Source organism: Zootoca vivipara, chromosome Z2 (genome assembly GCF_965207765.1).
Source record: "Zootoca vivipara chromosome Z2, rZooViv2.hap1.1, whole genome shotgun sequence".
Taxonomy (NCBI): domain Eukaryota; kingdom Metazoa; phylum Chordata; class Lepidosauria; order Squamata; family Lacertidae; genus Zootoca; species Zootoca vivipara.
The window spans coordinates 42,931,047-42,950,824 of NC_142585.1; the positions used below are offsets into that span (position 1 = coordinate 42,931,047).

Genomic DNA, 19,778 nt, shown 5'->3' on the forward strand with positions numbered 1-19,778 from the left:
AGACAGTACTGGGGCACATACTAGCACCCCTAGATGCTGTTGGTAACCCCTCCTATATGGACTATGCAGTATTTGTGATTGAACTGCATAGCCCCAAGGAAATGCTTGGAATCATTCATATGAGAAAAAGGCCTTGGGTTGTGTCCAGTGCTAGAGTAGATTCATTGAAATTGATTTATATGACTAAGCTAGGCACATTAATTTCAGTGGGTTTCCTCTGAGTGGATCTTAGCTTAATACAATCCTTTATGTCTGAAGTGGCCTTTGGTTTTTCCTACCTTCACCACTACTCCCCACCGCCACCATCTTCTCTCTCTTTCTAAAAGGGTAAATTAAGTTCTTGCAATATGTATTTAATTTATATTTCATAAAGCAGTTATTGTATGTTAAATAAATTCCATCTGCCTATTAAAAACATACTGATACAAGGTTAATTGTTATGTAACAAAATACGTCTCTCTGACATACGTCTTCAACCTCAATCAGTATGTTTTTAATAACCCCTGGCTAGTTCGTACTTAAGTAACACACAATGGCTGGCCTGTTCGATCTAGGATTTCATAACACAGTGATCATACCCTAAGTCAACACTAGATTTCTTTGACAAACCCTTCCATTGGGGTTTCAGTAGTATGGAGTTGGCATAACTTGTGGATATCTAAGAAGACATTGTCCAGTAGTTATGTCATCATTTTCTCAGTTTCTCAAGCCTAGGATAAATAAATCTTACCGAGATTTTCATTTTATTTTAAAGGCAGAACAGGGAAATTCTTCAGAATTAATAATAATTGATGCCTTGGTCAGTTCCTGTCACTTTATCACCGATCTAAGACAGTGGAATGGTCTCTCTAAGCAGGGCCGGCTCTAGGTAGAGTCCCGGTGGCGCGGGGGGCATCAGGGCGCTGGGCCAGTAGGCAGGGCACTGCGCGGCGAAGCTGTGTGGAAGCCATGCTGCGCCCTGCAAGGGCGGGGGCGCCGGAGCGATCTTTGCCCCTCAGCGCCAGGGCGCGCGACCTGCTTGAGACTGCCCTGTCTCTATGTAGCCCTCCAAACTCTCCTCAGGCCCTGCCTCACACCAGCCCTACTTCGTTCCCTCCTTGGGTGTTCTTTTGCTCAGCTCAGAACTCCAGTCATGCCTCTTGTTTGCCCTGATGGAGGACATCACCATTGCAATCTTTTTATTTGCATTCTGCCTTTCCACGAAAAGAATCTTGTTCAAAGCAGCTATGGCAAAGAATGCAGGAATAGATCACAATGCTAACACCATTGCAATAACAATTTAATAACAAGCAAATGTAGAAGAAGTATCTGAAGAAGTGTGCATGCACACGAAAGCTCATACCAAAATAAAAACTTAGTTGGTCTTTAAGGTGCTACTGAAGGAATTTTTTAATTTTGTTTCGACTCAGACCAACACGGCTACCTACCTGTAACTAAAACAAGCAAATGGTTTAACACAATTAAAAAGGAGGAAATGTAACAACATTAATAACAATATATAACAATATAACAATAAAACCAACATTTCAGTACTAGAAATAGAACAAGATTGCACTGACGACATTACACCTCTTTGCGAGAGCAGAAATAATGAGGGACACACTGGTCCTAGAAACATGATGTTGCTCACGGTCCCTCTCCTGCAACAACTTGCAAGGTTTCCAAAGTCAGGGAGTGGGGTAGCGGGCAACGTCCCTCACATGATGCTGCTCAGAAAGGTATGTGTAAGTGTGTGTAGAAAGTAGTCTGCTGTACAAAGGTAGAATTACATTCATTGTTGCCACCTGCTTCCATCTCTCCCCATCTACCACTGGCCTTGGAAAGTTACCCAGAAGGGAATTCTCAGAATTCAGGGACACATTCCAGCCAGACAAGACTACTTGGGGTACAAAGCAGGGCCAGCAAGATGTGTTACCTGGAGAGAGTTCTGAGGCCTAGATACAGATGCTTGGAGGCCACATTTGTCCCCCTAGGCCTGATGCTCTACAGCCCTGAATCTCTGTGGTACAATGGGTCAGTGTTTCTGGCTGTTAGCCGGAAGGTTGATTTTTTGAGCCCACTCAGGGACAGCTGTGGGGAGGATTCCTGCATTGCAGGGGGTTGGACTAGATGATCTTCAGGATCTCTTCTAACTCTACAGTTCTATTATTATAATGAACTGAGCTGGTAGCAAGGGGTGAGGCGCTGCACAGATGTTCTTGGAAAGCAGGTGTTGTATGCGATAGTAGGGCGTGTTGAATTTTCCATCTTTAAAAATCCTGATTTGAGGGGTGTTAAAAAGTTGTGGTATGATGAGGTAATTTGAAATCTATTTTGGTTCCTTGTAAATATTGAGGTCTTGCTTGGTAAATCCTACCCATTTAGTTAATGCATTCCTATTTGTCTTGCGAAGCGCGGTCATAGGAAACTTTGTCTTGCGAGTCGCCTCGCGCAACGCAAAACGCTTTCATCTTGAGAGTTTTTCGTTGCATGAGGCATTCGTCTTGTGGGGTACCACTGTATTGTAGTTCTCTTATATATGTATTGTAGTTATCTGTACTATTAATATTAATATTATACAACAGTATGTGATATCTTTTTTTGCTTTCTACCACCAGTTCACCCACTGAGGTCGTTGGGGTTTCAAAGCCGAAATGCTCTGACAAGTAGATTTCTCATCTATCCGAGATAGACAGAATGGGGTGGCATGAGGACATCTAACCAGCCCTAGCAATTGTCTTCTGTGTTGCATTGGAGACTGGGGGCTGGGGTCTTGCTTGAATATGTTACAGAGTATCTCTGGTACCAGAATAATTGTGTGGTCATCAAAGGAGCTGGGATCCTCACCCACCATCATTTTATTATACTATACTATATTCCATATATATTCAGCAGAGAATTGTGTCCTTTTGTTGCTCACTCCCACCCTTTGCAAACAGAATTTTATTCCCATGAAGGAGAAAAGCATGTTTTCTTTGAAGAATAGCTATGATGATAAACATGATAAGGAAGTCTATGCAGAGGACTGGATAAACTACTTGGAGGTGTTAAAAATACACTGTAAAGTAGAGCTACCAAAGTTCAGTCGAGTGACGGTCTTTCCTTATTGGATAAATTGGGGGTGCAAAAACAGCATTCTGATAGTGTAGGATTAAGGCTGTTGGGCAGGCACCCAATCTTAAGATAAGGATTGCCACATTTTAAGAAAGACAAGATTTTAGTTCCTTCAATAGTAGCATGGATAATAAGCATTATGGTAACCCTTCTATCACAGTGATGGAAGGATGGAAATACTATATATTCTCTTGCTTCAGAACCATTAAATGAACAGAAATCTTGACCTGCATGGAATATGGTTTCTCGAAGTCTGACACCATCTTTGTGAGGATCAAGAGCAGGCCTTTAGATTCTACAGGAATCAAATTTTAACAGTGTACACTTCTTTTGAAGAGCATGGTCCAGGGGGCTTCTGCCAGTGGCTCTCCTACTCAGATGTGGGCCCTCAGCAGATACATGATCATGTGACACCAGCCCTTGAAGTTGTTAATTTATTATTCTTTTTTTTACTATAATAGGACGTTATAAGATAAAGCAGGCATCCCCAAACTTCGGCCCTCCAGATGTTTTGGACTACAATCCCCATCATCCCTGATCATTGGTCCTGTTAGCTAGGGATCATGGGAGTTGTAGGCAAAACATCTGGAGGGCCGCAGTTTGAGGGTGCCTAAGATAAAGTAATGATATGTTGTTACAGCTGGAAACAAAATTTCTTTATATTTTCGCTTGTATAAAATGATTAAAAACTTTAACTTCGCTTCAAAATGCGAGTTTTCGGCTTTTTTTAGTGTATTTCAAACAGATCTCAATTTACCAAGCTAAACATCAACCAATCATAAAAATAATTGCAGATTTGGATTCCTCATGTGCAATAACATATTTTTAGAACCCCTCATTGAGCAAATTAAAAAAAAAATCGTCCTTAAATGACACGCCCTAATGCGATAGAGTCTTAAAATGAATGTGAACTTGGGCTGAAAGTAAATACCGGAGCAGACTTGATAATTGCTATATGTAGTAGATTATCAAGTTGAGCATGCAGAGACACCCATGGAGGCCTCCCCACATGCTGCACTTCTATCAGGGCAGCCAGGGACGGCTCTAGGTAGACCCTCGGTGGTGCGGTGCGCCAGGGCGCCGGGCCAGTAGGCAGGGTGCCGCGTGGCAAAGCCGCATGGAAACCATGCTGCGCCCTGCGAGGGCGCCGGAGCGATCTCTGCCCCTCAGCACCAGGGCGCGCAACCTGCTCGAGACTGCCCTGAGGGCAGCGGTTTGGGGCACTGGCAGGTGCCCAGGGCCCCATGTTCCAGAATGAACAGGAGGGTCCTCAGCACAGCCAGATGGGCTTACTAAAATTTGATGTGGAGTCACAGATGTTGCCATGTAAATGGGGTGGAATTGGTGGGTGGGGTGGGAGTTTAGGTCCATTAAGTACAGAATAAAAAATGACCTGATGGTGTTGCTGTTCACATCACACACACACCACTTGTCATAATGAAGGGCATTTTCTTAGATTCAAATAAATATGAAAAAGAAACAGAAACAGAAGACTGCCCCCCCAACCCATTCGTTTCCTGACTGCATCAAAGCAGTTTTTAATCTCGTTATCCCCAGCCATTGCAATTACTCAATATGCACCGGACTGATGCAGGCAGATATTTTTGACGGGCATGACTGCGGAGTCCCATTTGGGCAAGAGAGACGCTCTCCATCACCCAGGTGGCTGTCATTTCCGCAGTTCCAGAGATTGCTATCTCTTTAATTCTTCCACAATGGCAGTGATTTGTGTGGTACAAACTTCTTGATTTAAGGAGGCGATTGGGAAGCCCTCTTGGATGTTCATGTGGCTGGCTGGCTTTTAATTTCCCTTGCAAATGCCTGCGTCTCTAGCACATAGGGAAGGGACCCTGAGTTTCTAAAGTAGTGGAAGATACCCCATTCCTCTCATTTTTGAAGTTCCACTTCAAGTATCTATGCTCTGAATGGAAAGGCAATTCCTTTAATGAGCATGAGGTGTCCTTTCCGAATGTGTGTTTGGAGGCAAATTGCTTGATGAAACCAAAACTTGTTTTGCAATTCTTTAAGAGCATGTCTGGAAAGGTATGACTTATGCTTTCTAGAGGAGGGAACCTAACTTACCTGGGATTGGTATCAGATAGGCTCCAACTTAGTAATATTTTTTTGAGAAAGCTAACGAGCACCAGAGGTGCAGGCATAGGGTTAAAAGAAGCTTGCAAACCTTGGTTTACAGGGCAGTCCTTTTCAGGGCCCTGCCCAAGGTACACATGACCATAATACTAGGGGTGTGAAACTAGAAGCTCTCTAGTTGTTGCTGGACTACAGCTCCCATCATCTCTCAGCACTGGTTGCGCATTGGTTGCCTCTTCTTCCCTTTGGCAAGTGACTGTACTGTTGGAAATGGTGATGAGATCTCACTGGCCTATTTATTTTTAAGTGATGCCAATAAAGGTTTGATGATGGTGGTGATGTCTGGCTGCGCTGGCTGGGGCTTTAGGGAGTTGGATTCCAAGGACAGCTGTGTGGGGAGCATGCTGTTACACTGAGTTAATGCTTAACAATAAGGCCTGGAAGTCTGCAGAGATTAGTAAGGGACTTCTCTGGCCAGGCCACACCCCTGAATCAGGTCCCTGGGAGCTGGCTTCATAGCTGCTTTCTTAAAGGAGCCATACACTAGCCATTTTGTTGATAATTCGCACATTACAATTTGCATATAAGAAAGGTAGGAGAGTGAGGAGGTCCGTGGAGTACTCTCAGTTTCTAAACCATGCTCAGGAGACTAGGAGTGTTCCACCCATACCAGATCATGTAGTGTTTTGAAATTTTCAACTTTCACATTCCAAAAATGAAGGGTGCTAAATAGTTGTAACGACTTGGGAATTCAAAAGAAATTATGGTTAAATTAATATAATTTAGTTTTGCTTGGTAAGTAAAATGTGTGTGAGATTGCAAAGAAATCATTAAAATGATTGCAAAGTACTTGCAGTCATATTATAGATTAATTTTATATATTTATCAGTATTATTCAGCATTACCTGACATTATCAGAAGGTAAAATTAAAATTATTTGGTTTTCCTTAAAGCAGTTCATGTGCTTCTTCATTAAACGTAGACTTACCAAACTGAATAATGTCCAATCAAAAAAATAATAGCAGTTTTGAATTCCTCACACCGAAAATCATATTTTTAAGACCTCACATTGAAGAAATTGGCCAAAAAAAAAACCAAAACAATTTTCAGCTCCATGACATGACATGTCCTACTAGATCAGTGTTACATCTATACCATACCAGTATATTTGACAATGACTCCAACTTACTGTTATAAAAACATGATGTTGATGTTCTTTCTCTATAGCAGGGATGCGGAATCTATTGGCCATGCTGGCTGAGATAGATAACACTCGGAGTAAAAAATAAAAATCCAGAAAGCCATAGGTTATCTATTCCTGCTCTGGAGGATCACCTCACCACATACATGCCCACTTGACCACTTAGTTCTGTAGAACTGGCACTTTTATAAATAGTAAAATAAAGGGATACAGGACCATTTCCCATAATCCACAATTGCCTTCACTGCTGATTGTAACAGAGTCTCACTGTCATGATCCCCATGCAGCAATCCAGACTCGGAGTTGAATATCCAACTCTTAGCCTGAGGCTGCTAACCAAGGGGCCACTAATAGTTTTATCCAGTGCTAATCCTACACAGACTCATTGAAATGCATAGACATAACTCACTTTGTTGTTGTTTAGTCGTTTAGTCATGTCCGACTCTTCGTGACCCCATGGATCATAGCACACCAGGCACTCCTGTCTTCCACTGCTTCCCGCAGTTTGGTCAAACTCATGTTTGTAGCTTCAAGAACACTGTCCAACCATCTCGTCCTCTGTCGTCCCCTTCTCCTTGTTCCCCCCATCTTTCCCAACATTAGGGTCTCACTTAGGCCCATCAATTTTAGTGGGTGCACTCTGAGTGCACCTTACTTAAATACAGCCCTCCCTCCAAGGCTGGTGGTCAGAAGTCTCCTCAAACAGATCTTACAGTGCCACTGCCCCTAGAGTCAGAGCTGGGATCCTCACAGACTCCTACTTTTGAGGTGCCCTGCTGCTTCACCAGAGCAGGGCACTCCCAGACCTCAGTATGTCACCTTACTGTTTCAGCCGACCCACAATCTGTTGGGTTTATGAACTGGAACAATACTGAATGGTTAAGACCACCTTATCACAACCACTACATCAGCATAGAGGGCCAATTGCATTACTAAGTGAGACTTTATGAAATGTTGGGGTCAGATCATCCCCAATACCAGGAATGTGCAGTGTTGAAATACCCCTTTCAGGCCTAATTGCACTTTTATCAAAATCCCAAAACACACGTGTACACACAGAGAAACTTGGGTAGTGGGTAAAATACTAAAGAACAATTGGCCCCACTCCATTCTGTGGGAAAATGTGTGGACTATGCCATTGGATGGATGGATGTGTTTATATCATCTATCTAATCTATCTTTCTATCATCTGTTTGTCTCTATCTATCATCTATCTATCATCTATCTATCTATTCTATCCTCTACCTATCCTCTATCTAGCTATCTAGCTATCATCTATCATAACACACATACACACATATAAACGCATTCCCACGTACAAAGAAAGGTTAATACAAAACTGCGTCGAGAAGTTTATTAGCCCAAAAGTGGAAAACACAGGATGTACCGACTATTGAGGAGTGGCAGACAAAAATGATGGACTATGCTGAACTGGCAAAGTTGACCTGTGGGATCCGAAACCAGGGAGAGACAAAGTTCCAGAGGGAATGGAGTAAATTCATTGACTATATGGAGAAAAACTGTAGAAGTTTAAAGACACTTGCAGGACTGAAACAAAGCCTACGAATTTTGACTGAGTTTGCAAGAGGAACTGCGAGATAAGAGTGAAATAATAAAGCCGTATGAAGGGAGAGAGGGAAATCATAGCTCGATAGAGCGAAAGGAATTGAGATGAGGAATATATGATGTAATTAATAAGTTTTATTTTTGTGTATGTATATGTGTGTATATGTGTGTTTTGTTTAATTGGAAAATCGAATAAAAATTATTTTTTAAAAAAACAAAGAAAGGTTAATAATAGTTTCTCAAGCATGGTGTGTGTGAGAGAGAGAGAGGGAGAGGGAGAGGGAGAGGGAGAGGGAGAGGGAGAGGGGGGGAGAGAGAGATCATTTATGCACCAGCTCCACTACCAAAATGAATTTGGGGTGTGTGTGTGTGTGTGTGTGTGTGTGTGTCATTCTCAAGATATAATGTTTGTTAGATTCGAAGCACAGATGAATGTATATGGAAGGGCAAATTGCATATTTCCCACCTCTTTCTCTGGTGTGCCATATCAAGAGGCAAGGTGGGAGGATTAAGTGGTCTTCAACTTGTGATCTTGTCCTATTTTATTCCACTGAATTCAACTGTTACTAAGTTGGTGCGTTTTCTTTTTCTTTTTCTTATTTCCTGGCCTCCTAGAGAAGTGGGATCAGCCTGTGATCTCTGCGTGGAAGGCAGGATCCTTGTGCAGTATGCATTCAGAGCCTCATCACCGATGCCATGTGACCCATCCGGACACTGGAGTCCCCGTGAAGCAGAAGGTGACCTCACTCTGGGGGTGGGGAGATGGGCAAGAAGCAAAGTGGAGGGTGGTTGTGACAACAGTGGAGGAGGCAGGAAGAGAAGACCAAGCAAGAGAACAAGAGAAATGAAAAATAATATACTTCGAATGATAGCAGACAAATTCATAATTAGCAGGTTTGAGGCACAAATTTGCCTGCCTTATAGTGCTTGACTGTCTCATGAGACAAGGACCATTGCTGCCCAGATAAGAAGCAGTGGTGATGTTTACTTAGTTTTGTTTGAGCCAAGATTAGTGTCCAGGACTCTCAGCAAGATTCTTAATTCAATTTAATATAGCGCAACCAACAGTATGAATGTAAAGTTCTCAGGGGTGGGGGGAAGGAAGGGTACTCTCCACACGCATAACTTACAAATCATTTCTATGTCCAAACTGAAATACAGGGTTGTGTGTGTGTATTGCCCATTGCTAAATAATATTCAAGGTGTGCCAAAATTTCATCTCACACTTTTACTGGTTGGCGGTTTGAATCCCCGCGACGGGGTGAGCTCCCATTGTTCGGTTCCAGCTCCTGCCAACCTAGCAGTTCGAAAGCACGTCAAAGTGCAAGGAAATAAATAGGGACCACTCCGGTGGGAAGGTAAACGGTATTTCCGTGCGCTGTTCTGGTTCGCCAGAAGCGGCTTAGTCATGCTGCACATGACCCAGAAGCTGTACGCCGGCTCCCTCGGCAAATAACGCGAGGCACACCTATGTATATTATGACAAAGCCAAGGCCCACAAGGGATTTCACAATCACATGATCAGAAAGAGCTTCTACAGTGTCTGGGGAAAAACAAAGAGCACATTGCTGGATATCCCCCATCAAGCAGTGGCAATAAAAAACCAAACATGAACACGATCTGGGGCACATAAAAGGACCTCGTTGAGCAGAGAGAGGGCAGTTTAGGATTAAAGAGAAGAGAAGAGGTACAAAATTGGGTCTCAGACTGGTTCCAATACTTTCAACTACTTTCTTTAGGAAATACAAAGAAAATGGCTTTCTGGAAGGGGGTTCAGAATTTAAGAAAGGAATATTGGAAAGCAATCCAAAATTAATATCTAAACTCTATACAGTGGTACCTCGATTTAAGTACACAATTGGTTCCGGAAGTCTGTACTTAACCTGAAGCGTACTTAACCTGAAGCGAACTTTCCCATTGAAATTAATGGAAAGTGGATTAATCCTTTCCAGACGGGTCCGCAGAGTACTCAACCTGAAGCGTACTTACCCCGAAGTATGAGTGTAATTGGTTCTGGAAGTCCGTACATAACCTGAAGCATACTTTCCCATTGAAAGTACAGTGGTACCTCTACTTACAAATTTAATGCATTTCGAACGCACATTCGTATGTCGAAAAAAAATTGTAAGTCGAATCCCATAGGAATGCATTGGGAGAAAAAATTCGTAAGTCGAAGTAACCCTATCTAAAAATTCGTAAGTAGAAAAAAATCCTATCTAAACTGCATCCAAGATGGCGGGCGGAGCTCCATTCGTAAGTAGAAACATTCGTAAGTAGAGTTATTCCGTAGGTAGAGGTACCACTGTAATGGAAAGTGGATTAATCCGTTCCATACAGGTCCGCGGAGTACTTAAACTGAAAGTACTCAAACCGACGCATACTTAAACCGAGGTATGACTGTAAAACACATAGTCCGGGGGGAACAGACACATCCTCCCCCTTTCCTGGGAAACAAGGACCCTGAGTCAGGCACAGCAAACAACCATAAGAAAACAAAAATAATTAAAACAACAAATCCAAGGACAAAGTTCATACATCCGGAAAAGCATATTACATCAAAACACTAACCAAAAACAAGTTATGCAACCATTACCAATCAAAACACAAATGACATCAATAAAAGGTAAAGGTAAAGGGACCCCTGACCATTAGGTCCAGTCGTGACCGACTCTGGGGTTGCGCGCTCATCTCACATTATTGGCTGAGGGAGCCGGCGTATAGCTTCCAGGTCATGTGGCCAGCATGACAAAGCCACTTCTGGCAAACCAGAGCAGCACACGGAAACGCTGTTTACCTTCCTGCTGTAGTGGTTCCTATTTATCTACTTGCATTTTGACATGCTTTCGAACTGCTAGGTTGGCAGGAGCTGGGACCAAGCAACGGGAGCTCACCTTGTCACAGGGATTCAAACCGCTGACCTTCTGATCAGCAAGCCCTAGGCTCAGTGGTTTAACCCACAGTGCCTTCCCCCCCCCCCAAAAAAAATAAACCCCACAGCAATGTGTGGCCGGGTCAGCTAGTGGCTGGATAAATTGTTAAAATTTTCTGAACTTTCCAACTTAACAGCCAAAATAAAAGATCAAGATGAAAAAAGACAAAGGGCAAATGGGACTATTTCGGGGAATACTTAAACAAATACTGAAATCAATCTACAAGTAGGGGTGATCTTATGAAGAACTGCTAAAAACAAGGCGGGGCAACAAGGGGAACAGTAGAGTGGAATAAAAAACTGATATGCAGCTTAGCTAGGAATACCAAGAACACCACGGAAGGTTAGGTTGGGAAGTCAGTATAGAAATTATGTTGTATGGTGAAATACGTTGTGTAAACATGAAAACTGGAAAATGCATAAATAATAAATAAATTTAAAAAGAAAATAAGATAAAAGCAACTATATTATTTTATGTTATTTTCACTAATATATGCAGTTTTAGGTACACTTTCCCTATATGTACTCATTTTTATGCTTATTACTTTGTGTGGGAACCACATCACACCATTCAGGGAGCTATGAAGACTACCTGCTTTTCAGTTCATGTATGGTTTTGGAAAGGGTGAAATAGTGGGTTTTAAAAAAATAAAATGCAAACAGAATCAAAATTACCTCCCTCCCTACCTTGTTGTAATGGATTTCTTTAAAAATAATTATTATTATTGATTGTCCAAATAACAGCTTCATTATAAAAATATCAATTTTATTCAATTAATACAATTATTAATGTCAATTATTCAAATGTCAAATTATGCAATTTAATTAAACTGGCCCCCCTCGCATGCTATAGCTGATGAGTTCATTCTTCTATATTTTTTCTGCGTTCCAAAATTTTAATAATTTTCATTCCATTCCAGATATTTGTGATTTCTATTTGTGTTGGTATAATAGGCAATTTATAAAGTTTTAAGTGAGGAACTTATTCTTTCCTGCATGTGACAATTTTCCCCATGATGTTTTCCCATCCATATATGGTGGTGTATCCTTTATTCCTGCAACTGTTGATGGTTCCCGTCATGTCTTAGGAGAAGCTGTTATTGAGAAGCTGTTATTTCACAGTTTCCAAAAGTCATTGCATTGCTTCATCCAGTGATTCGGCTTCCAGTAAGCAAGCTGTCTTTGCCATTTTTCCAGCCTAGGAAGAACAGTTTGAATCCGGACTGCAGATAGTTAATCCAAAAACTTCTATTCTCGCAGCTGGTGGACTTCTTTCCTCCCTGCTGCTGATTTATGGCCATTTATCCTTATCTCAAACATATTCCTTTGCGGATAATGAAGGTTAGGGAAGATATTGCTCTATATTTTCAAAGCATAGCATTTCTTCCCCCCTTCCCTCTCAGTTCCTTTCTCTCACACATGCAGTTGTTTCGACTCGGACCAACACGGCTACCTACCTGTAACATGCAGTTCCATTTTGGTTAAATTCCATGTTATATTCCAATTTCTTTCATCCTCACTTGTGCAGATATTTTTAAATAAAACTTGCATTCAAGGTGTGTGTGTGTACATGCGTGTGCTACTGTTGTTACCTTCCCCCCCCCACTGTCTCTTTCACCAAATGAAATCTGCTCTCAATCCAAACCTTTACATCTTTGTAGCTGGGTTGTTTTTGCAGTTTCTTATCTTCTCATTTCTGGCACGTGCCTGTAGTTTACTCCAGTTAGGTCCAATTAACAGGATAACCTGTGCTTCCAGGAACAGGATCAGGGAGGGGGTCATGGCACCTGGAGTGCTCCGTGCACTCAATGCCTTTGCCGGCCCTTGCGTTCCATGGGGAAGCAAGTGCCAGACCGCCAGGCAAACTGCAGGTGAGAGCCTGGTTCCTCTTCCAACCAAAGAGGAATGCAGATAATGAAATCCCCCCATCATTATCTGATTATCTCCATCTCTCTCTCTCCCAGGGTATTGAGAGAGACTCCATACCTGGCACACTGGAAACAGGAAACCCTGTAATGGATTTCTTTCTTTCTCCCACAGTGGGAGGCAGAACACTTGGCAGATCTGTGGCCCTCTGGATGTTGTTGGGCTGCAATTCCCATCATCCCATACTGTCTAGAGCTGATGGGAGCTGGAGTCCAACAACATCCACATGACCACACCATTCACCATCTGTGGCACTGGAGATGTGGTACAGCCCCAAACACAGACAGGCCTTTTCAGTGAGGAATAGGTCTAAGTAGTTTGTCGTGGCATGAGCCTTCACAAGGAAGAGTGATCCTGCTCCAAATAAATCGAGTCACTGTTGCATGCTATCTCTTTGTGACCAAGCCTTCACTGCCTCATTCATATTTTGCAAAAATAAAAGCAAAGCAAATGGGAGAAGATAACATTTTCTTTACACTGTTGTGTTTGGCTGCATTGTCCTTTTCCACTTGTTTCAGTTTAATGTTGTTTTTATCTGCTTGTTACCATCCTTTGCTACCTTCTGTTGCATTTTCTTATTGCACTCCAGTCTTTCTAGCTTTGGGCGGGCAGGGGAAAGAAATGATGGAAGGGTGAGGGACACATCAGGGTAATCTATGAAAAATCATGCATGGTCGTGGGAAAAGTGAACAGGGGGGTGGGGGCGAAATTTTGTTTAGTTACTCCCTAATTTGCTCTTCCCATAACAGTATGTGAACTGACACACCAAAGTCACCCTTTGAAACCCACATTTCTCCAAATTTAGCAAAACAATTCTCCAGTCAAAGAATGTTTACAATAAACTCCCCACCAGTTCTAAAGACCAATGATGGTTTCATCAGACAAAGGCCTGGTTATAGAGGAACATTTCTTCCATGTGCCTATTATTATTATTATTATTATTATTATTATTATTATTATTATTAAAGATATGTAACAAAGGCACCCGGTGAGCCCCCCTGGGGAGAGCATTTCACCTACAGGGAGCTACCACAGGAAAGACTTGTTATTGTGTTGCCACCCTCCAGACTCCTCGTGGAGGGGGCACATGGAGAAGGACCTCAGGCGGTGTTACTGAAAAACAGATATGAAAATGAATTGGGTTAGAGGAGAAATTTAGTTCAGTTCGCGTTTCAGTACAAAACCTCCTAAGAGAAAGGCAACTAGCCTTTGCACTGGGCCAACTTTATTTCTGTAATTATAAATTTTTTTAAACTGTTTCTGTTGTTCTAATGTTTTAAATTTGTAACCTGCCCTGGGACCTTAGGATGAAGGGCAGATAATAAATTTAATAATAATAATAATAAGTACAGTTTAGCAAAAATAGCATACATACTGGTAATAAATTATATTCTGCATGCAGAAAAGCATATATTAAGAGAAATTCACACTAAAATGCTGATGAATTTTCACAATGACTTTTTCTTGCAAACTGATCCAGAAATGAGGAGAACTGAACTGAGGTTTGGAAATATGAGAATTTGAGGAAAAACGGAAATTGACTGGCTTCTCCTTTCCTAGTGGATAGAGAGATTCCCCCCCCCCCCAGTGCAATAACACAATATTTGAGGTTATCTAAGGAAACTGATGGGCAAAGGAAAAGAAGCTTGTGGCCCATCAGTGTCCTATGGAAATTCTTCTTTATACAGAATATAAATTACATTGTGGAAACTGAAATTTCAGGTTTCCAGTTTTACAAGACCAGTGCAGTGTTGAGGCATTGTCTTCAACTTTACTTTTTCTTTATGCTTTCAAGGTCCCCCTGATGTGGAACAGCCGTGCAAGGCCAGTGTTAGAACTTGGAGCCCCAATTCAGCAGTCATCAAGCAAACCATCCCTCCTGCCTGTCCTGAACCCCAGGGCTGCTACCTGGAGCTAGAGTTTCAGTACCCGGTAATCCCAGAGTCTCTGACCATATGGGTGACCTATGTCTCTGATGACTGGCATTTCAGCGAAGCGGTGAATGACATCAAACTCTTAATGGTCAGTGGGCGGAATATATCCCTTGGCCCTCAGAACTTCTTCTGTGATGTCCCCATGACCATCAAGCTGGACTCCAAGAAGGTGAATGAAGAAGTTTGTGGCATCCAAATCTACACTTTGGATGAACAGCTGGAGATTGATGCTGCCATGATGAGCTCGGTCCCACAGAGCAGGCAGTGTGCAAACTGCCGACCTATCTGGTACAAAGTAGCCCGGGACCCTCCCTTTCAGAAGGGCTCTCCACTCATCATCTCAGACCTCAGCCGGAAATTCATGGACACGTAAGTACTGATAGCTCAATGGCAAACAGCTCTTGATTTTATCTGTTGGCACAAAGCTTTGATCTGAGAACACTTTAGAAGTGTGTGATTGTGGTCACCACAAGCAGGACCTGCAACAAAATGTTACCGCACTCCTGTTCAGTGTCCCACCCACCTAGACATGCCCTGTTCTAGGATACTCCATGAATTCCACCTCCCATCTTTTTTTTGCTCCCCCAGTCCTTGTTTGGATTCCACCCCCTTCATTTACAATGTTATTTTTTCGTGCTTCAGCAAACCTTCTGACCCCCCCAAACCTGCTGACACTTCCCTCCTCTGCACAAATGATGTTGGTTTAGCTATGTAAGGAGGCACACTTTGAGAAATGAGTTGTATTATTATAAGCAGTGAAATGTACTCCACCAGGCATCCCTATGTGACCCTCAGAATTCCCCCCCCCCATTTGAATGGAAGATAACATGAGTGTGTGTAAGAACTAGCCTTCTGTGCAAAGGTAGAATTTACATTCCTTGTTCCATCCACTTTCGCTTCTGTCCCCCGTCTGCCACTGACCAAAAGGGAATTTGGCTCTCAGGCTAAAAAAAAAAAAGCGGCTTTCCCACCACTGGAATATACAGTGGTACCTCAGGTTACAAACACTTCAGGTTACAAACTCCGCTAACCCAGAAATAGTACCTCAGGTTAAGAACTTTGCTTCAGGATGAGAAAAAGAATTCATGCTCTGGCGGTGCGGCGGCAGCAGGAGGCCCCATTAGCTAAAGTGGTACCTCAGGTTAAGAACAGATTCAGGTTAAGAACGGACCTCCGAAACGAATTAAGTTCTTAACCAGAGGTACCACTGTATTATGGAAATAATTGCAAGCCAGTTTTCTGCTTGAAGAATGCCATGTGACTTGCATCAAGAGAGGCAATGAAGAATGGCATTCTGAGGACCTTTTTGAAGGACAGGGTAGACATATCTTCAATAAACAAGTATGGTTTAATCTAAGCTGTGAAGTAGGGCTGATCCAGTGAGGATCTTGGACATTAATGATGCCATAGGGTTATACCCAAATTTTATTGGTGCAGAGGCACTGGAACAGTTAAAATTTCTCCTTGTCCTATCTACAATTTCCCTGATAGTACATACCAACATCTATACATTTCCTACAATGTCAACAGGGAGAAGGATTAAACCTCCCTCTCCAAAAGCTATTCCTCCAACCAAATTCGCAGCCCACCGTCACACCACGCCCCCCCCCAGTAGTTTCCTTTAGGGGAGGAAATGAGTATGCTTGTACAGAGTGTGTCAGGTTCTGTGTTTTGGGATAAAATCTGAGGCAGGAGAGCATGTCCATCAGGCCCTTCTCCAGATGGCCTGTTTGGTGAGCATTTGTCCTGATTTGTTTGTGCAAATTTTGAAGGGACATTAGAAGACTATTACTGAGCATTCATTCTGATTTTTTTGTGGGGAGGTTATATGTCTTTTTTAAAATAAATAAAAAAACCAAAAACTTTTTTATGTCTCAGTTTCTAAAAATACATACGACAAGCAATCTCCATAGGCCCCCACCCCAAAGAAACATTACATGGAGATGCAGTCAAACAATGAGTTTGTAAGCAGTTTTGAACTGATCACAACAGTTAGGTGTCTTCTGCTCTGTCTTAACATATTGTCCCAGAGTGAGCCATGGGTGAGAGGGCAACATTTTCCTTTCCAGTGTACTGAATAAACACATGTAATACAGTTTCAAAATCATCTTTGGTCTTTGCATTCTGAGCCTTGCTTCATTGGTTTCTGCATATTCTATTCCACAGTGCCTTTAGAGTTAAGTTGCTAGCTGTTTTCCAATACTGTATTATTATATGACTTTCTGCTAAGTAATCATCCCACCGCCACCTTTAAAGTACATTTTCCTGACACTTTCCTTATTGCCAAAAGTACATACACACACACACACACATTGGGTGGGGGGAGTGGAGTTGTTGCGCAGGACTGCCAAACCAACTGAGCAACCTGTACTTGCTGGTATGTGATTGAATCCCACCCATAAATTGCAAAAGTCTGGAAGTACCCTATGCCGCAAAGGCCGCTTTCATGTTAAATCCATCAGGGGTTACTGAACCAAGATCTGAAGTACACCAAATTTCAGCTGTGTGCCCTTCAGCCAGTGGCATGGCTCATTGCTGTGTGGTTTGCAGCTGCAAGCCAGCATTGAAAGGTTGGAGCAAAGCGCCCTTGGAGAGGCCACAGTCAAGTCTGCCTCTTGCTGACTTGCATTTGGCTCTGGGTCAAACCTCTGTGCACAGAGGCTTGAGATAACATGACCCCCTGCTTTGGGCAAAAAGAAGCATGATCTCCAATCTCCACTGAATGTGGTCAATTTGCTGGAGCTCATCCCCACAGCTGCCTCTTGCTATTACATTCCTTCCCACTCATCCATCTCCAGAATCTGTCAGTCTGTCTTCTTCTTGTCATTGCCCCGTCCCCCCCCCCCCCGAAGCCCTGCTAGCCAGAGTAACATTCTGACTCTCAAGCATTCAGATGTGGCTGCCAGGTCCACCTGCTGGGGGCTGGGGATTAAAGTAAATTGAATGGCATGCAGCCCCACCCAAGATGAAACACAGAGCTTTGAGGAGATCTTAGCGCTGCTTCTTTTCTTAGGAACATAAGATGATGTCTTATATGAGGCTGGGCCACCAGAACCATTGTATCCAACGCTGTCTATTCTAGTGTGAGGAACCTTTTTTCCTGTTGGGGGTCACGTTCCCTTGGGGAAACTTTCTTGGAGGCCACATATGGGTGGTGGGTGGGAACAGAGTCATCCCATTCTTCCCCCTCTGCCACCATCTTCTCTCTTTTCTCCCCCTCTATCTTGCCACCACCACACTTTTTGCCATCCGTTCTCTCCTTTTGGCCTCTCCCTTTCCACCACCTGCCTCCCCATTCTCTCTTTTTTGGCAGAACATATTTCTATGTGGAAAGTCCCTCAGTCCTCAGCATCTCCCATGTAGGGCTGTGATTACCCCACACACACACACACACACATCTGAAACCCAGAAGAGCGACTGCTACTCAGTAGATTCAATACTTTGTTAGATGGACCAATGGGTCTGATTCAGTATAAGACAGCTTCTTCTTAGAGAAAGGGCTTTAATGCATAGGTAGAGCATCTGCTTTGCATGCAAAAGGTCCTGGGCTCGTGCCCACAGCATCTCCAGGTCAGGCCTGAAGTCTCCTTGTTTGAAACCCTTGGAGAGTTGCTGCCAGTCAACGTAGACCAGAGCTACATGGACCCAATGGTCTGACTCACTGTAAGACTGCTCCCCCATGTTCTCCATCCCTCGCTTCACTCAGGCAACCCTACTCATCCCTTGACCTAGAACAAGTCCTGCAGATCTTGATTTGTGTCTGGATCAGAGTGCAATGTGTTGATCCATTGGTTGCTGTGAGTTGTTGTTGGGGTTTTTTTTGGGGGGGGGGGGTTGAGGCTAGTTGCAAATGTGATGGTAACAGTGGAGAGTAAGTCAAGACACAAAGTCCCTCCCAAGGGAAACATTGTGGAGCATCCATTTGGAAGTGACAACTTATTTAACTTCCTACATGCAGCACTGTCCCTCCCAAGGTAGAGCAGATGTTCCTTCTTTTCTGATCTCTAACCTTGGTAAATCACCACCCACAAGGGAGGCTCAAGATGTTTTGGCACTGTAGACAAAACACCCCAATGCCCCTCCCCAACGCTGCCTACCCCCACTGATCTGGGTCCCCAATCCCTCCCTGCCCCTGCTGCCAGGCCTATGCTGCTTCCAGACCTGTCAATGCAACTGTACCCTCACCTGCAGCTGCGCCTCTGCTACCACCACGACAGTGGCAAGGGCAACAGGGCTGTGTTGGCAGTGTGGGTGAAGTCCTGGCAGGGGAGAGGCACTTGGATCTGCCCCCTGAAGCAAATGGCTTCACCTCACCTAATGGACAGGTCACCCTGGACCTTCCCTATTTCCCAGCCCTGCTAACTGGGGGGACAAGAACCTTCTTAAAATGTTGTTAGTGTGACTTTCTCCCTCTGTCACCAATAGTTCATTCTTCACACAGTGCATGGTTCTTGACACAGTGAATGGGCAAATGCCGCTCTGCCTGGCAAACCTTGGTCTTCCCTCAGCTACTCATCACCTGCCTGCCTGCCTTCTTTTTTCCAGCCAGTCCAGAGGGTGGCACTGGCTGCCGGCTTCCTCTTCATTATTCCCCTTAAAGAGAATAGCAAAACTAAATTTAGTTGGCCCTTGCTTTCATTGGCTCTGGCTTATCTGAAAGGCTTTTGCTCAGCAACAGAGCACTTGCTTTGCATGTGGAAGGTACCAGGCTCAATCCCCAGCTTCTCAAGGGATGTCTGGGACAGCCAGTGCCAGCCAGGGTAGACAAAACTGAGCCAGCTTTCTTTGTATTCCTAATGTTTGGTCTCTCTGCCTTCTGCCCCTACCAGTCCCAACAGGCACCACTACACAGCTCATAACTAAATGCTGGGATTTGCTGCCACAAGATTTGCAAAGCGTCACCAACTGGGACAGCATCAAAAGGGAACTAGGAAAAATCATAGGTGATCATGGGTGATCAATGGGCTTGTGGGCTTCCCAGACTCATCTGGGACCAGTTGACCTGTGGGGTTGCCTTACCCCATATGTGCCCACTACC

General features: G+C 43.4%; 1 protein-coding gene across 1 annotated transcript in view; it reads left to right on the top strand.

Annotated features, from left to right (window-relative positions):
* PAPPA (pappalysin 1) overlaps positions 1-19,778 on the top strand; it is a 247,108-nt gene that overhangs the window by 73,115 nt on the left and 154,215 nt on the right. Inside the window, exons 6-7 of the mRNA XM_060270600.2 lie at positions 8,567-8,688; positions 14,602-15,109. Coding sequence (XP_060126583.1) covers positions 8,567-8,688; positions 14,602-15,109 — 630 coding nt within the window. The remainder of the gene's footprint in view (positions 1-8,566; positions 8,689-14,601; positions 15,110-19,778) is intronic.